This window comes from Phaeodactylum tricornutum, chromosome 23 (genome assembly GCF_000150955.2).
Source record: "Phaeodactylum tricornutum CCAP 1055/1 chromosome 23, whole genome shotgun sequence".
In the NCBI taxonomy this organism is placed as follows: domain Eukaryota; phylum Bacillariophyta; class Bacillariophyceae; order Surirellales; family Neidiaceae; genus Phaeodactylum; species Phaeodactylum tricornutum.
This window is the reverse complement of record NC_011691.1, coordinates 395,145-416,151: the sequence shown is the minus strand read 5'-3', so window position 1 is coordinate 416,151 and position 21,007 is coordinate 395,145. Positions and strand designations below refer to the sequence as shown.

Sequence of the window (21,007 nt, the reverse complement as noted above, 5' to 3'; positions counted from 1 at the left end):
CACTTTGGCTTCTCGACTACTGTTATTATTTCACTCTCTTTTGTCCATGTCTGCAGTGCTCGGCTTCCCCCGTATTGAGTACGTCTTTGTCGCTCGAACTAGCCGCCTTCAACGTAGACGGAGCGTGAGGAGCCATCGTCCGGGAGCGTCGGGTTCGTCGTTACGCTCATCGTTCACGGACCGTCTCGGCGTGAATGTACGTCAACAACCACGCGCAATTTTCTTTTACGACGGCGGATGCGGTGTGTGAAAGTTTACCGTCCAGTTTTGTCTGGATCGGGACGAGTGGGATCATTTGCGCTTTAGTCCGATGCAGTCCACACTGGGCCAAGACACGTGCCGGGCGTACGGCATGCCGGCGGACCGTTCTACGGGAATCTTGGTGGACGAGCAAGGGGCGCACCGGGATTCCACCGCGGTACTCCGTATGCTACCGTATCTCGGATTCCCGTACAATATCCTGGGTCCGATCGGGTTGTGGTTGGTACCGACAATGATCCGGGATGCCGCGTTCCGGGCCTTTACCAAGCGTCGTGGAACAATTTGGAAAGGAATTCGACGAATCATGGGGTGGCCTGTCGATGTCACTCGACTCGAAGCCTACCGCGATCGGATTCTGGGTCTCGAAGAACCACTGGATCCAGCTTGGGGCTTTGACACTGCGACGGCGTCGGGGTCGGAAGACCATTCCCTTTAGAAGAATGTGAATTGGATGGATAAATGAATGAATGAGTGACAACACACGGGTCGGAGGGTTTGTGAAACTAATGCAATGATTCCTAGAGAATGAACTCGTTTGCCTGTACCGCCTCTTTGGGGCTGGACGCAAAAGAGCGATCCGTCTGGATTATTGGCACACTTCCCTTGCGCGACTGCGACGGCCATGATCAAATTTTATTCGGTTAAACTAAAGATGTGACGTTTTCGATTGTTCCTACCGCTTGAGTGATCGTCCAACTGTGCCATGGACGGTTTCCCGGATGATTCTCTGTCATGTGCTTACTGAAGTGCTAGATCTCTGGATACAGTACTGCGTTCGACGCCATTCTCGCATTCTTGCTGATTGGAAACGAGCTTGTTGTGCCTTCGAGCCGGATTCCATAAGGCCATGTAGTTTTGTATATCATCAGTGTGCACTTACACGCTCAAGGAACATCCAAATTCAGCCTGCCATATACTGTCTGGCAACTTGTAATAGCAGCTTCATTTTGGAGGTGGACGGAATCGTGCGATGTCATCTAAAAAGGTAGAAATTGAAAGATGATAGATTCCGTCTCTTGCTAACACAAGAGAGTCATGCGAGAGACAAAGAGCGCTACGTATGCTACGCCCAAGGGAGGAGTCTACTAGGGAAAACACAAGCCGCACTATAACAATTAAGCGACTTTCGAGGTCGCCTTGTATAAAGTTAGTTCTGTCGTATCTTATGCTTGCCAGTAGACTGTTCCCCGCGCCAAATTGCCATGTTTGAGACTGGTATCGGCTGGTACTTGATCGATGTTGTACGTCTGCGCCTTTTTCCAGACATCAACCAGTTTGTTAGCCTGGTCCTCGTTCCGACGCTCCAGGGCTGCCACCATGCGGTATCCTTCCGTTGTGATGACACGACCGTCGGCGGTCATGACGACCAATACAGGCAAGTCGTTCACTTTCAGTCGTTGCGCCAAGATATTCTTGATTTCCACCGTACCTGTTGGCAAACTTAAAAAGGGCATTTTGACAAAAATATCCTTAAACTCCATCAAGGTACGATCATTCGAGATGTACACGCATTCCATTTTGTGCTGGTGAGCCATTAGTTTGAAGAAGTCGATCATGAGTGGGTAGAAGATCTTGCATTCTGCACGCCACTTGGCGCCAAACAGGAGCAGAATAAGTTCTTGTCCCTGAGCAGCACAGTTGGTTGTGCATTTGACCAACTTTTCATTGACAATGAGTTTGGGACCCAACAGTTGTTCCCAAACTGTTTCCTCACCGGGAGGCGACGTCGTAACGTCGGGGAGCTTACGTCGCGTGAACGGCAAAGCGGGCAGTCCTGGTGACTTGGGAGGTGTAGGGGTTGCTTCTTTGGCTGCTTGGTACTTTTTGGGATCCCGTTGACTCAAGGGCACCCACTTCTTTCGAGGCTTGGCAACTTGCTTCGGTTCTTCGGGAGCTTCTGTGTTCTTTTTTGGTGCCACGTATTGAACTACATGCTCGTCGTTCACTGGACGTGCCGGAGGAGGCCACTGACGAGGAGGAGCTCGGGAGGGTGAAACCGGGGCTTGTTGGATTTCCTCTTCCTCTTCGTATTCTTCAACGCTTTCGAGAGGTTGCTCTCCAACTTCTTCTTCTTCGTCGTCGGTAACGTACTCGACGAATTCTTCGAACACTTCCTCGTACTCATTTTCGTCGCATTCTTCTTCGTCATAGTCTTCCTCGTCGTATTCCACGCCTTCGGAATCTTGAGTCGCCAACGCGATAATACTGTCGTCTTCTGGACTTTGTCCGTTGGCCCCAGACCAACTGACGTTTTGGGTGGGAAGCATATGTTCCAGCGAGCGGGGACTGGAAGTTCGAGAAGTGGAGGTAGATTGTCCTACCACCGATGGGTTGGATGGTGCGTTCGGGCGCTGCGCCTCAGGCTTGGCCCGATGGAGTTGCATTTCCAACAGAGATATCTGTTCTTCGAGGCGTTTTTTCTCAATCTCTTGTTCCAGTTTATGAATTTCTGCTTCCAGGGCCGATTCGTCTTGAAGGGACGACGCCATGGTTGTTGCCATGATACAGTAGGTACACGGATCGTATCTTGGGCTGAGTCTAGAGTGGGGTCACTGCGAGAAAGAAAGAGAGAGATGCACTGCCCGACCGACTGTGAATTGTGACGAGTCCGTAAGGCCCAAGGGCAAGTGGATAAAAAAAAGTACTCCCAAGGAACTTTTTGCGACAAATCGTCAAGACTCCCGGCAAAGACCGGTGGTTCCGTAACGGTCATTCAAATGTCAAACGGAGAGGCATTACACAACCCTGGAGAGTGATCGCTGGGGGGATTAGGGGTCAGACACACAAACAGTCTCTTCGGTTTTCGATTTATGGTATGGTGATACCTATATGCGTAGCCAGTAGTAGTAGGAAATCGAGTCGGTTTTTGTTTGGTTGGACACGAAGATTCTCACTTTAGAGTTCACTCTTATCTTTGGTACGAGACAGACCGGATTGACTGTGAAAAGAAGTACGATTAATACTGACACTACTAGAAACTCGTCGTCGTCGGTACCCGTGGAGTGAGGTGGGGTAAGAGAGGAAGTCCTTCTTCCTAGGCTGCCACCTCCGGCGGCTGCTCGTCATCGTCGTCGTCGTCTTCTTCGTCGGTTTGAAAAAAGGTATAACTGAGAGTAATGGCGCGTACGTAGGAAACTTGTGAATCGTTAACGATATCGGGATCGATAAAGAAAAAGACGGGCATATCGACGGTTTCTCCGGGCAGGAGTCGCTGTTCTTCGAAACAAAAGCACTGAATTTTCTGAAAGTAGACACCAACTTTGGGAGGATGTACGTTATAGGTAGCGACGCCGGTAATGGCCTTATCGGAATGATTGGTGACGCGGAAGAAGCTGAGGGCGGTTTCTCCGGGCACGACCTTGACGTCGAGTTGGACGGGCACAAAGCTCCAGGGCAGGACGTCTCCGACGGTAGTATCAAAGCGGACGGTCAGTAGATCGGCGTTGGCGACGGGCTTGAGACTAGCGAGTCGTGCGGCGGCGTCCTGATCCGTCCAGGTGTGCACCTTGGCCGTCGTGACCGGCAAGGCCCCGATCGTCCGGCGGAGGAATTCTTCCACCACGGTTTCTTCCGCCGCATCGTCGGCCCCGATCCGGACCCGCTGCGTGGTTCCGCCAAAGCCGGTGGTCTGACAAAAGACTTTGTAGAGTGGCACGGCCGCGTAGGTGGCCCCCAGAGCTCCCACTACAATGGCGACGCCGTACCAGGCCACCTGCACGTTGCGCTCGTCGCGGGACAAACGGGGGGCGGGTCGACGTTTCCAGAAACGGAACCAGGGATCGGCTTGCTGGCGATTTGTGTAAAAGTCGTACGCCGCCTTTTGTGACGATGCGGATGACGATGCCGTTTGGACGCGTACGAACGGGGGTGTCGGCAAAGTGACGACGCCGGAACGCCCCGTGCGGGTGCGTAGCCGACTCGGCGCCGTCGTACACAGAGTAGTAGACGTTCGGATCATGGTGAACGACGTAGTAGTCGTAGCTAGAGAAACGGAAGAGAGAATGAGAGTTTCTACGAGTCGTCTGGTTCCGGTTCTACCGACGACAACGACGGTGCAGGAAAAGGCCTCTTTGACGATGAGTTGTGGTTTGTTGTGTCGGTTGTCGTATCGCACTAGAGCTAGGTTGTTGTTGTTGTTGTTGTTGTTGATTGTTGGTTCGTTCGTTCGTTCGTTGGGCCGACGCAGACGGAACGAATTTCGCGAATCATTTCCTAGTCAGGTGGATGTACTTTTCTCGGCGGCCACATCCGGGGAGGTATCCGCGAATCCTTTTCGGTCGTATTTGCAAATGGGTGTCAAGTCTGTGACGCCGTACCGTTGGTTGCGACATGGATTGTATATTGTATCCAATTAGTACGGGACGACACACACTGGACCGAATTCTCCGATCTTGGCTTTCGAAGAAAGCGGACCATGTCAGGTAGGGATCCCTCCTCGCCTTCGAGTTTCGTCCGGATAGTGGGAGATAGAACCATTCTCACCTTGTATCGCTACCAAACGTACAAGTGGCGGGTGGTATACTCTAATACGGGTATACGGGTATATACGGATTTGCCGTCGCGCGAACAACAAGAGCCCTGACAAAAAGGGTGTGTATCCACAAACGGACACACGACACGGTAGGATGGTAGTGCGGGTACCGCCTCCGCCGCCATCCAGGGATGCGACGGGGGCGGAGGCCCATCACGAAAGACCAGCCCCGCACGATGGTAATACCCGTCCACGGAAACGTTCTCCCAATGGTCGTCACGTCAAACCGTACCGTGTCGATACTTCCAAAAGTGAGTACCACAAAACATCCATCGGATCTTCGTCCGAGTCGTCGACGTCGACGGAGATGGCGGTGTAACGGTCTCGCCCCTCTTTGTTCCTCCATATACATATACTCATACATATATCACTCATACACACTCTCTCTCTTCCCCACGCTAGTTTCGGAACCGGAACATCAGCAGCACCATTCCTTACTCGACGAAGACTGGTGTCCCGTGATTAACTGCAGTTGTACCGGAGGCGATGCCTACGACACGCTGTGTTGGCAACGACGCCTGGACCAGGTTACGCGAGTCACCCAACTCGAAGACCAATGGCGACAATCCCTCGACTCGAATCATACTCAACAACATCCTCAACAACATCCTCAACAACAACAACAACAACAACAACAACTTTCGATTCGACGGCAACTGATTCCACTCTATCGCACACTGGGAGAATTCCAACTGGCCGTCGAGTCCGCTCGACAAGTCCTCCAAACACACCAGGACGATACCATTCGACCCACGGATCTTAATGTGCCAATTTCCCACTCCGGTGACCCGAATCCTTCGGGACCCAAGCACGCGACCGTCTCCACCCAAACTCGACTGCTGGTGGATATGGTGGGAGACCTCTTGGCCTTGGGACAGGATGCGCACGCGGGACGTGTCCTACACAAAGCCTCCCTGCGGCTCCGGCAATTCCACGTTCAGCCACCCGCCACGATCACCATTCCTTTGGCGACACCCGCCACTAACAGTACGTTCCTTTGGGTGGATTTCTGGACGCACGCCGCCATTTGGTACGAACGACAAGGACAGCTGGAACGCGCCCTGTTGTGCATTCGCCAAGCCCTGGTGGCCTTGACCCACCATATTGACCACCACACACATACGAACGATATCGGTAAAGACGACGAGGAGAATCGTGCCGTCTGGATTCATCAAGTAGCCGGCGAACTCTACCAGGAGCTCGGTGACTGGCAAGCCGCCAAACTGGCCTTTGAATCCGCTCTCCGATCGTCATCATCTCGCCACCGATCCTCCGCAACTCCTCAGAATCGTCGCGTCTGCGGAATTCTCTGGAACAACATTGCCAACTGCGAATTGCAATTGGATCGTGTAGCCGCTTGCGTACAAAGCTATGCCGTCGCGTGGCGCATCGGGATGGAGCTCGGCGAAGCCGTGGACGGCGGTGCCGCAGAATTGGAAGGTTTGACGCTGTGGCGCGTCGCCTTTGTCCGCACGGCCGCCGCCGCCTAAGGAACGTGTTGCTGGCCCCCCGACCAACGGAACGGTAACCCTACGACTAGCACCAAGCCCATCTCACAATGCTTCCATAAAATATAGTTCTCGCTGTATATTCTAGTAGGAAGGCGTTATTGGTACTTCGTTATTCGCACGGTCTCGAAAGGGTTGCTGCAGGCAAAGTAGAACCATCACGACATCCTGTGGACAAGAATTGAGGCTGGGAACCCGCCCGTGGGTATGGCTCGGCGCTCCCGCAAAGCAAACGTTGCTTAGCGTCGCGGTCGGTACGTTTTTCTCCAAAAATAACGACAGCCTCGGTCGCAGTAAATGTAAATTTTATTATATTAGTTGAATGGAGCTGCCTTCCTACGTCGGTTCGCGAGCCTACAAATTTTATGTACCGCCTTTCGTGCCGTCCACTACCTTTATATTGCAGCTTTTCCTACCAGCACCTTACTCGTCCTCAATTTCGACCAACAGGTCTCCGGCTTCGACTTGGTCTCCAGCGGTGACTTCGAAAAAGACGACAGTGCCACTCACTGGGGCCGACACCGTGGTCTCCATTTTCATGGCGCTCAAACTGAGTAATGGATCTCCTTGCTCGACGACATCGCCTTTCTTCACTTTGGTTTCCACAACAACTCCCGGCATAGGAGCTCCAACGCTACCGGCAACTGCGGCCATCGCTTTCGGCCGGACGGCCTTTTCAGAGTCCACCGACTTGTCCTGGATTTGGACGGTACGGAGGGTACCGTTCAGCTCGAATTGTAACGTTACCAAGCCGTCCTTGTCCGGTTCCGAGACCGAGTCCAGTTTGATCACTAGTTGCTTGCCTGGTTCAATTTCTACTCGTAGTTCCTGATTAACCCGCATTCCTGTCAAGAACGTACGGGTATCCAGAAAGTCGAGCTTGCCGAATACATTCTTAAACTCTTTGTACTCGTCAAACACTGCGGGATACATAGCATGACTGAGTATGTCAACGTTACGTACACCATGGTCAGCCTGGCCTCCCCATTTCTCCTCGAGTTTTGACCGCACAGCTTCCATGTCCATGGGTTTCAAGTCCGCACCAGGACGTCCCTCAAAGCAAGTCAAACCTTCATAGCCTTCGATTGTCTGCCCCTTGAGAACTTTCGTGCGCAATGGTTCCGGAAATCCAAATGGTGGAATACCCAGGTAACCCTGGAAGTACTCAACAACAGATTTGGGGAACGAAAGAGTTTCAGCCTTTTCAATTACCTCTTTCTCGGTCAGGTCATTGGCGACAAGAAACTGAGCCAGATCTCCGGTTACTTTAGAAGACGGTGTCACCTGGAAACAACATCAACATGTGAGTCCAAAACTAACAGCTTTCAAGTAACGCACGCAATCGAGAGAAGTCACCTTAATAATGTCGCCCAACAGTCGATTTGCAGCAGCATAGGCTTTCTTCACTTTTGACCACTGCCCTGTTAGCCCAAGCTGCGAGCTCTGAAACAAAAGGTTAGTATACTGTCCACCGGGCATTTCGTGTTCGTAAACATCGCTTGAACCAGTTTTCTGACCAGATTCGAACGGAGCGTACAATCCCCGGGCTTCTTCCCAGTAGTCATTTACAGCTTGAACTTGATTCAGATCCAATCCAGTGTCCCACTGGGTTCCCTGCGTACTCGCAACGAGAGCTCCAAGAGAAGGCTGAGAAGTGGTTCCAGACATGGCGTCCGCTGCGGCGTCGACAGCATCGGCTCCAGCCTTGGCGCAAGCCAACATTGACGCGACCCCTGTTCCAGCAGTATCGTGTGTATGAACATGGATCGGCAAATCTGGAAACTCTTGTCGAATCGCGTTTACCAGCATTGTTCCTGCTTCAGGCTTGAGCAAGCCAGCCATGTCTTTGATGGCTAAAACATGAATGCCTAGCCCATGGAGCTGACGGACAAAGCCAAGGTAGTATTCCAGATTGTACATGCCGCGATTCGGATTGGAGACATCACCAGTGTAGCATACGGCTGCCTCGACGATACCGCCAGCAGCTCCAACAGCATCAATACCAAGCTATAGCAAAGTTGTGAGAGGGGAAACGCCGTAATATGTAAAAAGAGAGAGATCGTGCCGTACCTTCATGTTCTCAATGTAGTTTACAGAATCAAATATACGAAACACGTCCATGCCAGTGTCTTTCGCCATCTGGCAGAATTCATATACCACATTGTCTGGATAGCTTGTGTATCCTACAGCGTTGGCGCCGCGAAGAAGCATTTGAAACGGAATGTCTGGCACAGCCTCGCGCAACGCTGACAATCGTTCCCACGGACACTCGCGTAAGAAGCGTAACGAAACATCGAATGTGGCTCCACCCCAGCATTCCAGCGAATACGCGTTCGCTAGAGCAACCGTCGTTGCAGGGGCAATATTGAGCATATCTTTCGTGCGCAAGCGGGTAGCTAAAAGGGATTGGTGTGCGTCACGCCAGGTAGTATCCGTAATTAGCAATCCCTTGTTATTTCGAACGGCCTTGGCAAAAGCATCAGGTCCATCTGCATCAAAAATCTTTTTCAGAGATGGTTTCTTTTGCTGACCAGAATTCGGTTCGACTACGGGTATGATAGGATCTACCGTTGATGGTGGCGCGCCAGTGGCACCAAGCTCCTTCGGCGTACCATTCACAACAACATTTGCGATGTAATACAACAGCTTTTGAGCGCGGTCCTGCTCCCGCAATGGCGCCAGCAAATGCGGGTTTGCAGCAATAAATCCCGTGTCAACTACTCCTTCCAAGAAATCTGGATGTTTCAAAACATTCAACAAAAAACTCTTATTCGTCTTCACTCCACGAACTCGGAATTCTTTAAGGGCCCGGATCAATTTGGCAGCAGCTTCCTTGCGGTTGCGAGCCTTGGCAGTGATTTTGACGAGCAACGAATCGTAGTGAGGTGTAATTCGGGCACCGGGAAAGCCGGGACCATCGTCTAAGCGAATACCCATACCGGCTGGCATACGAAAAACATTGATGGTTCCTGTATCGGGGCGAAAGTCCTGCGCAGGATCCTCAGTCGTTACACGACATTGCATGGCGACACCCATGGGCGATGGAATGCTTTCTTGCGTCAAGTTAAGCTCAGGAAGCGTCTTACCCGAGGCTATCAAGATTTGAGACTGTACAATATCAACGCCAGTAATTTCCTCTGTCACTGTGTGTTCCACCTGTACACGTGGGTTTACCTCTGCAAGACCAAGTCGTCCATCGGAAAGTGTGAGATTGGCTCTGCTCAAGTAAAAAATAGCAAAAAACCAAATATTGGATGCCTTCCCTGCACTTTAACGTGACATACCCATAAAATAATGCTTGCCGTTCTTGTCGACCAAAAATTCCACCGTCCCAGCGTTGCGATAGTTGGCATTCTGCAACAAACGCACGGCATCGTTCAAAATTTGGTTACGTCCGTCTTCCGACAAACCCTCGGCGGGTGCCAGTTCAACGACCTTTTGATGCCGGCGCTGTACAGAGCAATCACGATCCCACAAATGAATGACGTTACCCGTACCATCTCCGAGACACTGAACTTCCACATGCCGCGGTTTTTCGACATACTTTTCGACAAAACAGCGACCATCGCCGAACGCACTGGCGGCCTCGTTGGAGGCTTGCTGAAACATGGCGTTGAGATCTTTCTCCGTGGGCACAATACGGATGCCACGGCCACCACCGCCCATGAGTGCCTTGACAATGACGGGATAGTCGCATTGGTTGGCGGGATCGTTGATCCAGGCGGAAGCTTCCTTGGCGGTCGCAAAGGCGTCGTGCGAGCCCGCCACGACCGGGACGTTGCAGGCAATGGCCATATTGCGGGCGGCAGTCTTGTCACCAAAGGCTTGCAGGTTCTGGACCGTCGGCCCAACAAAAATGATACCGGCATTGTCCAGTTTCTTGGCAAAGGTCTCGTTTTCACTCAAGAATCCATACCCAGGATGGACCGCTTGGACCTTGTTCTTGACGCAAATATCGACAATCTTGTCAATATCTAGGTACTGAGCGACTGGAGACTTGCTGGTATCGAGTTCAAAGGCTTGGTCACATTTGTAGCGGTGCTGGGTGAAGCGATCTAAAATAGCAAAACGAAAATGCCGGTGGGTCAGGAGTGTGCAATATCCTGGCATTGTGACGTACGTATACACATACATCTATGTGAAAACAAGGCCCACGGGTTCCACGGGCCGAATCTAGAGTTCCGCGTCGACGTACCTTCGTAAGAATAAATGCCAGCGGTCGAAATCCCTAGCTCCGCCGCGGCGCGGTTGATACGGGTCGCAATTTCGCCACGATTGGCAGCGAGTAACTTGGTAAAGGGCGGTGTATCCACTCCCACGGGTCCTCCACTCTTGGGAAGCTGCTCGTCGGGAGTATGGAACGTATGTAAACCCCGCCCAATTGGTTGGTGGCACTGCTGTGAAAGACCTGCCGCGCAAGAGAGAAGTCCGCAGGCCAACGGTGGGGCCGCAAACGTAGTTGACCAACGACTCAGCCGAAAACGACTCGGGGAAAGACTTCCGCTACCGGCTCCACGAGTACGAGTCGTCGCAGTGGCACGACGGAGAACCCGAGTTCGATACATACTATCCGCAGCAGCAGTTACAACCGAGGAATTGTGCTGGGATGCTGGTACTGTGTTACAAGGGATGAGGCCGACCGCAATCCAGAATCCTTTTTGCTAGGGCCGTGGGAACAACAACTGGAACGATCCTTGTGTAAAGGAAACCGAGGAACTTTGCTTGACACCACCGAAGGAAACGAAAGACTGCAGAGATGGAGTCGACAATGTGTCAAGAGTGGAAAACACTACGACTGTCCTGATCCAAAGGCTTGCTCTGTGCGTAGAGAACATCGACATCCAGCTGTCTACTTCGTAACTTTAAAGAACCGCTTTTGGAGATCCGCGTCCCATCAACGAAAGTGACGCGCTTCGGGTTTGGATCGATTGGAAAGATACCGTCGAATATGCTTACAATGTATACAGCGATGAAGAGAGGAGAACATAAATTCGGGAATCGAGAGGTTTCATGGGATTCGCTAGAAACCCGGAGAAAATATATCACTGACAGTGAAACTATGCTCACGGTTTCTTTCTCTAAGAAGATGCATGGTCGACCTAACAGTTGGTGGAGTTTCAGTTTTCGATAGCCTGTCTCGTACGCTATTGGAATACGTCTCACGCTATTTGGATATCGATTGCTGGGCCTCACGATATATGGATATCGATTGCTGACGGGGTCCAAAGCTTGCAGTATCGTATCAAAAGATTATCCCAGTCGATAATACACAAAATCGATCTATGAATCTATACAGTCCCGAATTACTCAGTATCAGTATGGCTTCCTTGGGCATCAAAATGATGCATGCCATAGCAGAAGCGTCTCGTGTCGCATCCCTTTATATAGAGTTTTGGGGGCGTTCAAGCCAGTTCCGCGGTGGAAACCTTGTCAAACACGGCCTCATTCTCCGCTCCCTGTGGGTCTCCCAACACTTCCCGTGCGTGCCGTAATCTTTCGTAACCCTTAAGAATCCAGAGCAGCCCCACCAATAACGCAAGAACGGGATACGCGTAGTACTGGGCGATGGAAGGATTGCCCCCCGGCAGCACGCAACGCTCGGGGTACCGTGGAACGAAAATGGTCAATATAGCAATCGCTACCAATATCTTGAGGGAGCCCGTCACGAAAAAGAACTGAGCCGTAAGACCTGGCGCCCCTTCCAAACGGGATTTGAGACTCCGGAAGATTGCCACGCACATCATCGTAAAGATCAGAGACGCAATGACGGAATATTGGTACGTGTCGACGTATTCCTGCCATTCCTCTTGACAACTCAGCAAACTCCGCATGATCGTTTCTTTTGACATTATCTTGTACCTTTTGCTGTGGTTGTTAGGTATTGACAGGGCACTCTTTATATGAAAGCCTCTGGTGCAGGAGATGTTGAACTTCGACGTTCAGTATTTGGGGGTTGACGATTCGTCGAATTTACAATTACCCGTTCTAGTACGCAAACGATGCTTTGCCGCTACGAGCTAGTAGCTAGCTCCTGCAACGAATTGGAGTCGTGCCGAGAACAACTTGTTTCCTCCGAGTCCGTGACGAAGTGAGGCAATGAGAAAGTCGTTGAGATTGTCTGGAGATGTTACGTTATAAAACAATTTCGCTGACATACATATTTGAATCAGGGGCTAATGTCCGAGACTATGTCTGACATGGAACTACTGGATTCTCTCGGGTGGCGCTACTCTCTACTCTTCGGAAGGAACTATAGTACTGTAGGGCTATACATCCATCGCCACCACCAGGATACTAGGTAATTGCCGAGTTGTTCGATGATAGCCTTTAGCAAATAAGACTTGAGAGAACCAAAAGCTTATAACTTGAGAGCTCAGAGGCTGCTTCTCTAGCTGCCGAACGGTTGTCCGCGCTCGATCGCCAGAGCGTCGGTACTTTGGGTAAGAATGCAAAAAAACAAATCGTGCCGACAGGATGACTGCTGTGCGTGGACGAGCGATTGTAGTAGGAGCGCTCTACGGTGACCACTGGTGTCTTGGTCGGCTAGAGCGGCCACACGATGTTGGTATAGCCGTCGGACCGTCAGGCCCGACTGCAGGCAGTCGAGAAGGGCTGTATCGTAATCGGAATCTCTCAACGCCTCCAATTGAATCTCTTGAATGTTGGGATTCGCTTGTACCATGTTCAGCAATGCCGTGGTCCGCGTGCGGGAAAGCTCGTCGATGCATTCGTCGTCACGATGTTGGGTGCCGTGCGAAATCCAGTTGAGTTTGAGAATTCGCAAAGAACAATGCTCCCGCACGGCGCGACAGAGCTCTTTCCACTGCCAGAGTGAAAAGGTATTCCAGGACAGATCGAGCTCGTGCAGACTATGGTTGGTGGAAAGACTCTGCGTGAAAGCGTTAAGTAATACATTGTTGCGCATTTGCATGGCAACTAGCCCCAAGGATATCAACTTCGGAGCACGGGCCACACTAGCGAACAACCCCTGGAGTGCCCTCGGAGAGATATCTACTTGATCCAGTAGCAAGCTGACCGGCTTATCGTCACCAAGTGTCGGTGCGGTGACTAGGTCTCGAGCCAGAGCGTGTACGGCCGCGTCGGACATACTGCCGTGTTGGATGCGTACGCGTTTCGTCCCACTATCACTCGTACACAAAGCATTGACATCATTGACTCGCCAATCAAAGTCCTGCAGCTGTAGCTCGTCTACGGAACACCCGGTAACGGCAGGCAAAAGCAACGCGAGCTCGACCCCGTGTGCGGCTGATCGGGTGAGCGCTTGCACCTTTAGAATTGTTCGTGGTGTTCCGGGCACCATCCCGCCCGGACCATCGGCGGGTCCCACGCCGGGTGCGTACCATTGAGCCACCGCCGCGGCCACGTTCTCTCCGGAGGCAATATAGAGTGGATTCGAGAGATTGTGTTCGGTCCCGACCGATCCGGAAATTCGGAGCACGGGAGAAAGATCCCCACCGCTTGGGCTACGGTGGATGCGGTCGTTGTCGAACGCAGCGTCCAGTCGGTTCCAAGGCATTCCGACGTCGTCGCACGGGAGTACTGGCGTGTAGCAATCTTCGGGATCCGGACTGGAGTGTATACTTGACGATGATTGGATTTGGGTCCGTGTTCTGGCAGAATCTTCCATGGAACTCGTTCCGTCCGAACAGTCGATTCGGAGTTCTTTGGAAAAGTGTTCCGGCTGCCGTCGCGGCCCACGAAAATCCACTACCATTGTTTAGGAGAAACGAGAAATCTAGTGACTAGTAGCCTGTTAGTTCGTTACGTAGTTGATAGGCTTGTGCTTGGGGTTTTGGATGGTGGTATGGTATCCTCCGATGGGAGGAGTTCGGGGAATGCGTTCACCGACCGAGGCCTTGGATGGACACCACTGGAGTTTCGAGTGACATATTCGCGTTCCTCCCTGCGTGTCCGTTGGCGTCGCTTTCGTTTCGAGAGACACATCACGACCGTACGCACACCACCGTCTCGGAGTTGCCATCCCATACGTACAATAAGTACTCGTACGTACAATAAGTACTCGTACGTACAATAAGTACTCGTACGTACAATAAGTACTCGTACGTACCGGTACTAACTGTAAAACTGACACGAAGCAAAGGCAAGTGTTGTCGTTTTCGGAACAACGAGTTCGCCAAAGTGCGTACTGTCTTATGCATATACTTGAGACAGTCCGACTGGGACCCAATGGAGTTGGTGAAATACTACCCATGGGCAAGCCGTGACGCTCCCCTCTCTCGCAAGCTAGACTATCATAATAGTAACATAGCCAGGTACGGTGTGACTTTCCGCACTTTGTTCGTCCTCTGGTAGCATTCCAATCTGTACACAAAGAAAAAAAACCACGTTCTATTCACTTATAAACTTATGTTGCGTGAGAGTGGTCGTCGAACCGAAGCTTCCCCGGCAAACACTGGCTTCGGTAACGACCCGTGTCCGGTTCTAAAAGGTGGAGTTGGGATCACGAAGGGCGGCGTCCCCCCGACTGGGGCGTTTCGGACGGTGCGGGTCGTCACGTAACGGAATCGCTCGTTTGCGATCCGTACCGTCCCAGCCGCCGCCACTCGCGCGGGGGCCTCCGCGACCGCCCGCGTTCCGGGGACCACCGTTGCGGGCATCCGGTCGACCGCGACCGTTCGCCTCCTCCCGCGGTGCCAGTCCATTGTTCGCGTTGGCGCCACTGCGGTTGCGGTTCATCGGGGGACCAGCGTTGCGGGGTCGACCGCCTCCACCGCCGATAGTCAGTGGACTACCCACGTTCAAACCTTGAATACCCTTGAGTCCCATTTTGCCAATTGTTTTCTTCTCAATCGGGGGCAGCGTCGTGAATCCCACCTGGTAGGCAAAGGCGTTGCAAAAAGCGACCAAAGCGTCGGTACCCTTGACGCCACAGCGAGCCTTGAGGTGGGTGTTGTAGAATCCCAGTGCGGAAACGTAGGCCTTGGTGGCCTTGAGGGCTAAATCCGCGTTCCGTCCCGAACCGATCGATGCCCAGACGGGCGCAAGGTCCTGCTGCGACTCGACCGTGGGCCCGTCCACAATGGCTTGTAGTTCCGGGTGGACAGGAATATCGAGTCCCTTCAGGTGCCGTAGAAAGCCGCGTTCGACGTCCGTGAGGACGAGGATGCCCTGTCCGAGTTTACCGGCGCGTCCGGTCCGTCCGAGGCGATGAATGTATGATTCGCGGGAATCGGCCACGCCGAACTGCAAGACGTGCGTAACGTCGGGGTAGTCTACTCCACGGGCACTCACATCGGAAGTGAGCAAACAGCCGTGGTTGGTTTTGCGGAAGCTCTCCGAGGCCTTTTCGCGTTGGGACTGTGATTTGCGCGAGTGTATTTCGAGAATGCGGGGGATTTCGAGGACGTCCCGTAGGAGCGAGGCGTAAAAGGCGACAAGATTGGCGGTGGGGAAAAAGGCGACAATTTTCGAGTGGGGTTGTTTTTCGAGAATGTTCCGGATAATGTCTACCGTGCCGGATGCCATGCGGGTGTTGGTCGGGAGAATGACGTGAGCTTGCGATACCTGTGCGTTGGTGTGGGAGGAGGATTCGGCCTGATCGTCGTGTATGCAATCCACCGTGATGTAGGGGTCGCGCATGGTTTGTCGAATGACGTGCTTGACGTCTTCCGGTATGGTGGCGCTGAACAAGAGCGTCTGCTTGTTGCGCGGGAGGTATTTGATAATCTTGTCGATTTCTCGACGAAAGCCCATATCGAGGAGTCGATCCGTCTCGTCCAAAACGAGCACATCGAGTTCCCGGAAGAGATCCTTAAAAGGCGTGTTGTGTACGACGGTGGATTCCAAATGATCCTGTAGTCGTCCAGGAGTCGCAATGATAATGGTGGGTACCTTGCGCTTCATGGCCGAGACGTCCTTGGGCTTGGGGGTTCCCCCCACCATGACTTGGTGCGACATATTGGGCATATGGGCCGTCAAGAGCCGGGTTTGTTCGGCAATCTGTTGCGCCAATTCTCGTGTGGGCGACAAGACGAGCATGCGCGTCGACTTTTTGTTGCTTTTGTTGTTGTTGTCCTGCAAGAGTCGTTCCAGTGCGGGTAGGAGAAAGGCGACGGTCTTGCCGGATCCGGTGCGGGCGCGCCCGAGCACGTCCTTTCCCAAAGACGCGGCATCGAAGGTTTTGGCTTGAATTTCCGTCATGCGATCGAATCCCATGGAAGCCAAGGCGGTCTTGAAATGCGCATTGAGCTTGGGATGCGACGCAAAGGCCGGGTACGATTCCGCCATGGGAGACGTGAGGGGAGCCTTGACGGTAGTAGTAGTTGCTGTTGTTGTTGTACTACTACCGGGAAACTCGGTAGCGTCTTCAAATGCCGTGGAAAAGAATCTCCAGGAAGACACCCAGGGACGAGACCGACTGGTGGGATGCGCAAAGGCCCCGACGAAGAAACGTTGGGCCGTGGCGCTCGTGGACGGAGTCGAAAAGGTCGCCGCTAGCGTCAACAAACTACGAACCGGACGACTCGATCGTGTCCACATGTAACAAGGGAAAAGACGCACACGAACGTTGATCAGCTTTCTAGTGTCTGAGATCAATGGAGAATAGGTGATAGATAGTATTGGAAGTGCTACTGTGAAACAGTAATGCCAGAAATGGTGCGAAAATTGTGCTTTGGGATTTCTGTTTCGGCTTCGACTGGATGATTCGGCAGGTCCCCACAAAAACGGTGGGCGCCGCCTTGCCTACCATCCGTCCGACTGGTGATAGTCGGAAGACTTTTTCGATCTCCGAATATGGGTGGCCGTCGCAAGCTCGTCGCACGACGGCATCCGGTACTCCAATACAAAAGAGGTTTTCAAGATACTTACGGTATTCTCCTGACATCCGTTCAGTCGTTCCATTGTTCTAAACATATACAAAGACTATTCTAGATTCCGAAATCCACAATTGGAGAACAGAGGACTTGTCACATGTTCGACGAGGACTTTGCTTACGACTTGCGATCCAAACTGGACGAACGATGAACAGCCGAAGCCTAAAAAGATCCCTAACGGTGAGTACCGGAAACCGCCAGGTTGAACAAGGCCGTAGAGATAGACAAACCAAATCATGCCATGGGCCCTAAAGTGAAGAGTCATTCCCGACAAGGTCATACTCTCTTATTGCAAAAATTTCGTCGATTCTGATCGCTGTGGCAGGACCAATTAATCCCCGTTCTCGTGTATTGACATCCTTCAAGAATTGCGGAAAAGCGAGGTTCGCACGCGGGATTGAGCACGTCCCGGTTTATCTGCCCGCACCTTCTCATTTTCACCGGTCCCCGTTTCAACACGAAGGCGGCGAGAAATTTTCCTCCCGTGTACTGACATCCAAATATCTCTCCAACAATCATGCTCACAAATTTTGGAGACCAACCCCGTATACCGTTGTTTTTCCTCGCGTTCCGAAAAAACAATCCCTTTCCTCTGTTCCAACTTGACTATCATGAGCTTGTCCCGTTTTGCATTGCTCGGAGTCCTTGCGGCTTCGTCCTTTATGGTCGGCTCGGTCACGGCAGTGGAAGGCGTCACGCCAAACACCTTCGGAGGCCAAAACATGACAGGTGTCATAGATGGTTATAGGATGGGTGGCATGAACAGTCATGGGATGATGGGTGGCATGAACAGTCATGGGATGATGGGTAGCATGAACAGTCATGGGATGATGGGTAGCAAGAAAAGGGCGATGATGATGGATCGCAAAATAGTTGCGTAAAGTGTTGGCAAAGCCTGTCTCGGGCGGACCCAGCCAAGCACACAGTGACAATGGTGGCATCGACCTTGGTGCGTGCTGTTAAGCTAGTAGTTCAAACAATTGGCCAAACTTTCGCAGTATAAACTACATTGCAACAATAACAATAGTTGCTTGATGGGTCTGCTGTGTGTTGATCCTCCCTCCAATTCTTCGGTTTTGTCACTGTCGAGGGGAGCCGGCTCCCACTGCGTGCACTCTGCGTTCTAACGTGCGCTGAAGGATAAGTCGTCCCAACGTGACCGCAGACAAAGTGCCAAACACTTTGGATAACATCGTATCCACCATTCACTTGTTTTACGTTTGTTAGTCGTGGCAAGTAGATTTTTTCCCTTGCCCACATCAAGAGCACATCCACTACCCATTCATTGCGAAGGAACTTCTAAAGCGGATTTTTTTTCTAACGCTGTACTTCCGAATGTATTTGGAGGATGCGAATACAAGAATCTGCAATAGAACAAAATAGAACACTTGACTTGGGGTGATTGGAGAGATGTTGGAGGTTGGCAGTCCTGGAAGACCGTCTTGACGTCATCAACAGGACTCGACCGGACCCGACTGCCATTCGACTACCACAGTCAGCACACGCCGGCAACTAACGGTAATTTACATTTCCTACCCATAATCGGCAACCGTACACACCATGGCGACACCAACGCACAAATGCACACACCCCGTAAAAATAGCAGAGAATTAGCAGTATGTCCCAGACGCCAGAATCCAGCACCCCACCGACCCCGCTGGCATCCCCCTCGACGCCTCGTTGGACGCGTCACTTACCGGAGGCCTTTGGGATTCGGCGGGCCGTGGAGGCTTCCAAGTACCGCTGGTGCGTCCGCGAGGCGGCCTTGTGGGGCATCGCCACGGGGACGGCCACGTCCCTGCACCGTCTGCGTATGCGCTCCACCACCACGTGGGCGATCAATACGGGATTCGGGGCCTTTCTTGTCGTGTACGTCGGATCCTACGTATTTTGTGTCCAGCGGAGGGATTACCGGGAACGCATGATATCCCTCATGATGCAGTTGAACAGCTTTGAACACGCCATTAGTATGCCCGAACCCACGCCGGTGGACGAGCATCATCCCTTTGTGGCACCCGCCGGTACCGAACCGGACGCCACAACCATACCGGCGGAACGACAGTACATTGCCAATCTGCCCGAACGGAAAGAATGGCAACCGCCATTGCCCACACGCGACGCACAGGATGTCTTCCAACCCAAACCGTAAACCATACGTGCTAATCTCCAAAGGAATTGGCCTATGGTGTCCACGAACTAACTGGCTCACGGTCAATGGATAGTCAGATAAAAAGGCATCTCGTACGGACCCAATGCAAAGAAGTAACGTAGTTTGACGTAACGTGTGTATATAAAGGAGATAACATATATAGACATCTACAAAGGTTCTCTAGAGCGTGTCGGCAAGGACCCTCCCTACGTCTACCGCACCATTACACCGTATAAACTACCCAGGCGGCCACTGCAGTTGTCGTCCGCCCAGAATGTGCAGATGCAAATGGTACACCGACTGGGCTCCATCTTTCCCGTCGTTGATCACAATCCGGTAGCCTTCCGGACATTCCTTACGGGCCACTTCCTTGGCCACGTACAACAAATGCCCCAGCAGGTCCTTCTGGTCCTCTCGAGCGTGGACGAGTTGCGTCAAGCCGTCCCGGACTTTGGGAATGCATAGAATGTGCACCGGGGCTTGCGGATTCACGTCCCGGAAACAAAAGGCCCAGTCGTCTTCGTACACCACGTCGGATGGCCAGGCTCCCGACAAGAGCTTGTCAAAGATGGTTTCCGTGGCGGGGTCTTTCGCTGCGGCTGCGGTCGCCCGCGCCACTTCGTCGTTCGTATCGTTGTTGTTGTTGGACATGTCGCGACGGATGCTCAATCGCCCGGGAGTAGTCGCGGATGTCGTGGTGCGTGGGAATGCCTGTACCCGAGTGAACGACGTCGCCGCAGCAATCGCAATCGACCGGTGTCGTGACAAACTCCGTGTCGTAGACCAGGCCCACGAAGGATGGACGAGTAGGACACCACAGGAAACGAGTCGATGAGGAAAGATTCGATTCCCCAATCTGAACCAATCACAAAAATGCAAACAAGACAACAACAGGGAAAGTCAGTCTTTGTGCAAAAAGTAGCAAAAGATCACGAAGAATGGTAGCAAGCGTTGCGGGTTCGTAAGGAATACACTCGTGTATGTCTGTTGTTTTGCTTTGTTCCTCCCACGTACCGCATCCGCTGGGCGTGCTCCGTTCCGTTTGACGACGAAGAAAGACGGATGGGAAGAAAAAATGGTGGGAATCTCTACCTACTCCATGTATGGAGAAACAGCGAGTGCTGCAAAGGTGTGTGTCGATGTCTGTCTGGGTAGGAGGGTAGAGTGTCAAGGACAGACACAAGAGCAGTAGTTACATTAGTCATGAACTGTGTCATAAGGTCAGCATCCGCGCCACCGCCATGGCGAGTCCCAGTAGAAAACATGAGACCCAACTCACAGGCAGTGCTGTCAATTCGAATCCACAAGATCGGGAATCCCAAATCCGTTCGTCGTCGTTTCAGTGTCACGCAGACAAAAGCTCAGTGCGCGTCTATCCGCCCCCCGTCACAATCGCTCACATCCATCAACCGTCCCTTCTCTCTTGGCAGAAACACACGGACAGACTGTGCCCGAGTGTTCGCCCGAAAAAAAGGGGGAGATCGAAAAACTCGTGTCGGTGTGTAACTCGTGAAAAAGGTGGGTCGCCACAACGGGCTCGCTCTTCCGACCGTCACCGACAGACACAACCCGCATCGTTTGTACGGGCACGCAAAGATATACAACAAATCGGTTGTGTGCCAACCTCACACAGTCAACAAACAACCCAGAAGCATCACTTTCGTTTGTGGAAGTCACCGACCAAAACCAACACTCTTTGTGT

General features: G+C 52.3%; 9 protein-coding genes across 9 annotated transcripts; 3 read left to right on the top strand and 6 right to left on the bottom strand.

The window, feature by feature from the left end:
- Positions 1-46: 46 nt before the first annotated feature.
- PHATRDRAFT_49685 (predicted protein) lies at positions 47-923 on the top strand (the record flags this gene model as incomplete). Its single annotated transcript, XM_002184423.1, has 2 exons — positions 47-196; positions 266-923. 2 exons carry the CDS (start codon positions 47-49, stop codon positions 695-697), a joined length of 582 nt encoding a protein of 193 aa, XP_002184459.1. The 3' UTR covers positions 698-923.
- Positions 924-1,424: 501 nt separating this feature from the next.
- On the bottom strand, positions 1,425-2,750 carry PHATRDRAFT_40447 (predicted protein; the record flags this gene model as incomplete). The annotated part of the gene is made up of 1 exon (XM_002184330.1): positions 1,425-2,750. The coding sequence occupies one exon, from the start codon at positions 2,748-2,750 to the stop codon at positions 1,425-1,427; it is 1,326 nt and encodes a 441-aa protein (XP_002184366.1).
- Positions 2,751-3,295: 545 nt separating this feature from the next.
- On the bottom strand, positions 3,296-3,991 carry PHATRDRAFT_16147 (predicted protein; the record flags this gene model as incomplete). Its single annotated transcript, XM_002184329.1, has 2 exons — positions 3,296-3,766; positions 3,860-3,991. Coding segments are annotated over 2 exons (603 nt in total), but the record flags the coding sequence as incomplete, so codon positions are not given.
- A 650-nt stretch (positions 3,992-4,641) lies between these two features.
- Positions 4,642-6,386, top strand: PHATRDRAFT_49683 (predicted protein). Its single transcript, XM_002184422.1, has 2 exons — positions 4,642-5,043; positions 5,195-6,386. Exons 1-2 carry the CDS (start codon positions 4,887-4,889, stop codon positions 6,280-6,282), a joined length of 1,245 nt encoding a protein of 414 aa, XP_002184458.1. The 5' UTR covers positions 4,642-4,886; the 3' UTR covers positions 6,283-6,386.
- A 200-nt stretch (positions 6,387-6,586) lies between these two features.
- On the bottom strand, positions 6,587-11,155 carry PYC1 (precursor of carboxylase pyruvate carboxylase). The gene is made up of 5 exons (XM_002184328.1): positions 10,496-11,155; positions 9,585-10,355; positions 8,371-9,476; positions 7,657-8,307; positions 6,587-7,584 (listed from the first exon to the last, which is right to left on the bottom strand). The coding sequence occupies exons 1-5, from the start codon at positions 10,863-10,865 to the stop codon at positions 6,724-6,726; spliced, it is 3,759 nt and encodes a 1,252-aa protein (XP_002184364.1). The 5' UTR covers positions 10,866-11,155; the 3' UTR covers positions 6,587-6,723.
- Positions 11,156-12,688: 1,533 nt separating this feature from the next.
- On the bottom strand, positions 12,689-14,141 carry PHATRDRAFT_49682 (predicted protein; the record flags this gene model as incomplete). The annotated part of the gene is made up of 1 exon (XM_002184327.1): positions 12,689-14,141. The coding sequence occupies exon 1, from the start codon at positions 14,033-14,035 to the stop codon at positions 12,689-12,691; it is 1,347 nt and encodes a 448-aa protein (XP_002184363.1). The 5' UTR covers positions 14,036-14,141.
- A 934-nt stretch (positions 14,142-15,075) lies between these two features.
- On the bottom strand, positions 15,076-16,497 carry PHATRDRAFT_16073 (predicted protein; the record flags this gene model as incomplete). Its single annotated transcript, XM_002184326.1, has 1 exon — positions 15,076-16,497. A coding segment is annotated over one exon (1,422 nt), but the record flags the coding sequence as incomplete, so codon positions are not given.
- Positions 16,498-18,774: 2,277 nt separating this feature from the next.
- PHATRDRAFT_40441 (predicted protein) lies at positions 18,775-19,305 on the top strand (the record flags this gene model as incomplete). Its single annotated transcript, XM_002184421.1, has 1 exon — positions 18,775-19,305. The coding sequence occupies one exon, from the start codon at positions 18,775-18,777 to the stop codon at positions 19,303-19,305; it is 531 nt and encodes a 176-aa protein (XP_002184457.1).
- A 237-nt stretch (positions 19,306-19,542) lies between these two features.
- Positions 19,543-19,956, bottom strand: PHATRDRAFT_16130 (predicted protein; the record flags this gene model as incomplete). Its single annotated transcript, XM_002184325.1, has 1 exon — positions 19,543-19,956. The coding sequence occupies one exon, from the start codon at positions 19,954-19,956 to the stop codon at positions 19,543-19,545; it is 414 nt and encodes a 137-aa protein (XP_002184361.1).
- Between the last annotated feature and the right edge of the window lie 1,051 nt (positions 19,957-21,007).

Excerpts from the sequence above, each read along its gene's own strand:
- PHATRDRAFT_49683 (XM_002184422.1), top strand. The coding sequence starts at position 4,887 with ATGGTAGTGCGGGTACCGCCTCCGCCGCCATCCAGGGATGCGACGGGG. Across the intron at positions 5,044-5,194 it reads CCGTGTCGATACTTCCAAAA|TTTCGGAACCGGAACATCAG; the intron begins GTGAGTACCACA and ends TCCCCACGCTAG.
- PYC1 (XM_002184328.1), bottom strand. The coding sequence starts at position 10,865 with ATGTATCGAACTCGGGTTCTCCGTCGTGCCACTGCGACGACTCGTACT. Across the intron at positions 10,356-10,495 it reads TGGCATTTATTCTTACGAAG|ATCGCTTCACCCAGCACCGC; the intron begins GTACGTCGACGC and ends TTGCTATTTTAG. Across the intron at positions 7,585-7,656 it reads TGTTGGGCGACATTATTAAG|GTGACACCGTCTTCTAAAGT; the intron begins GTGACTTCTCTC and ends TGTTGTTTCCAG.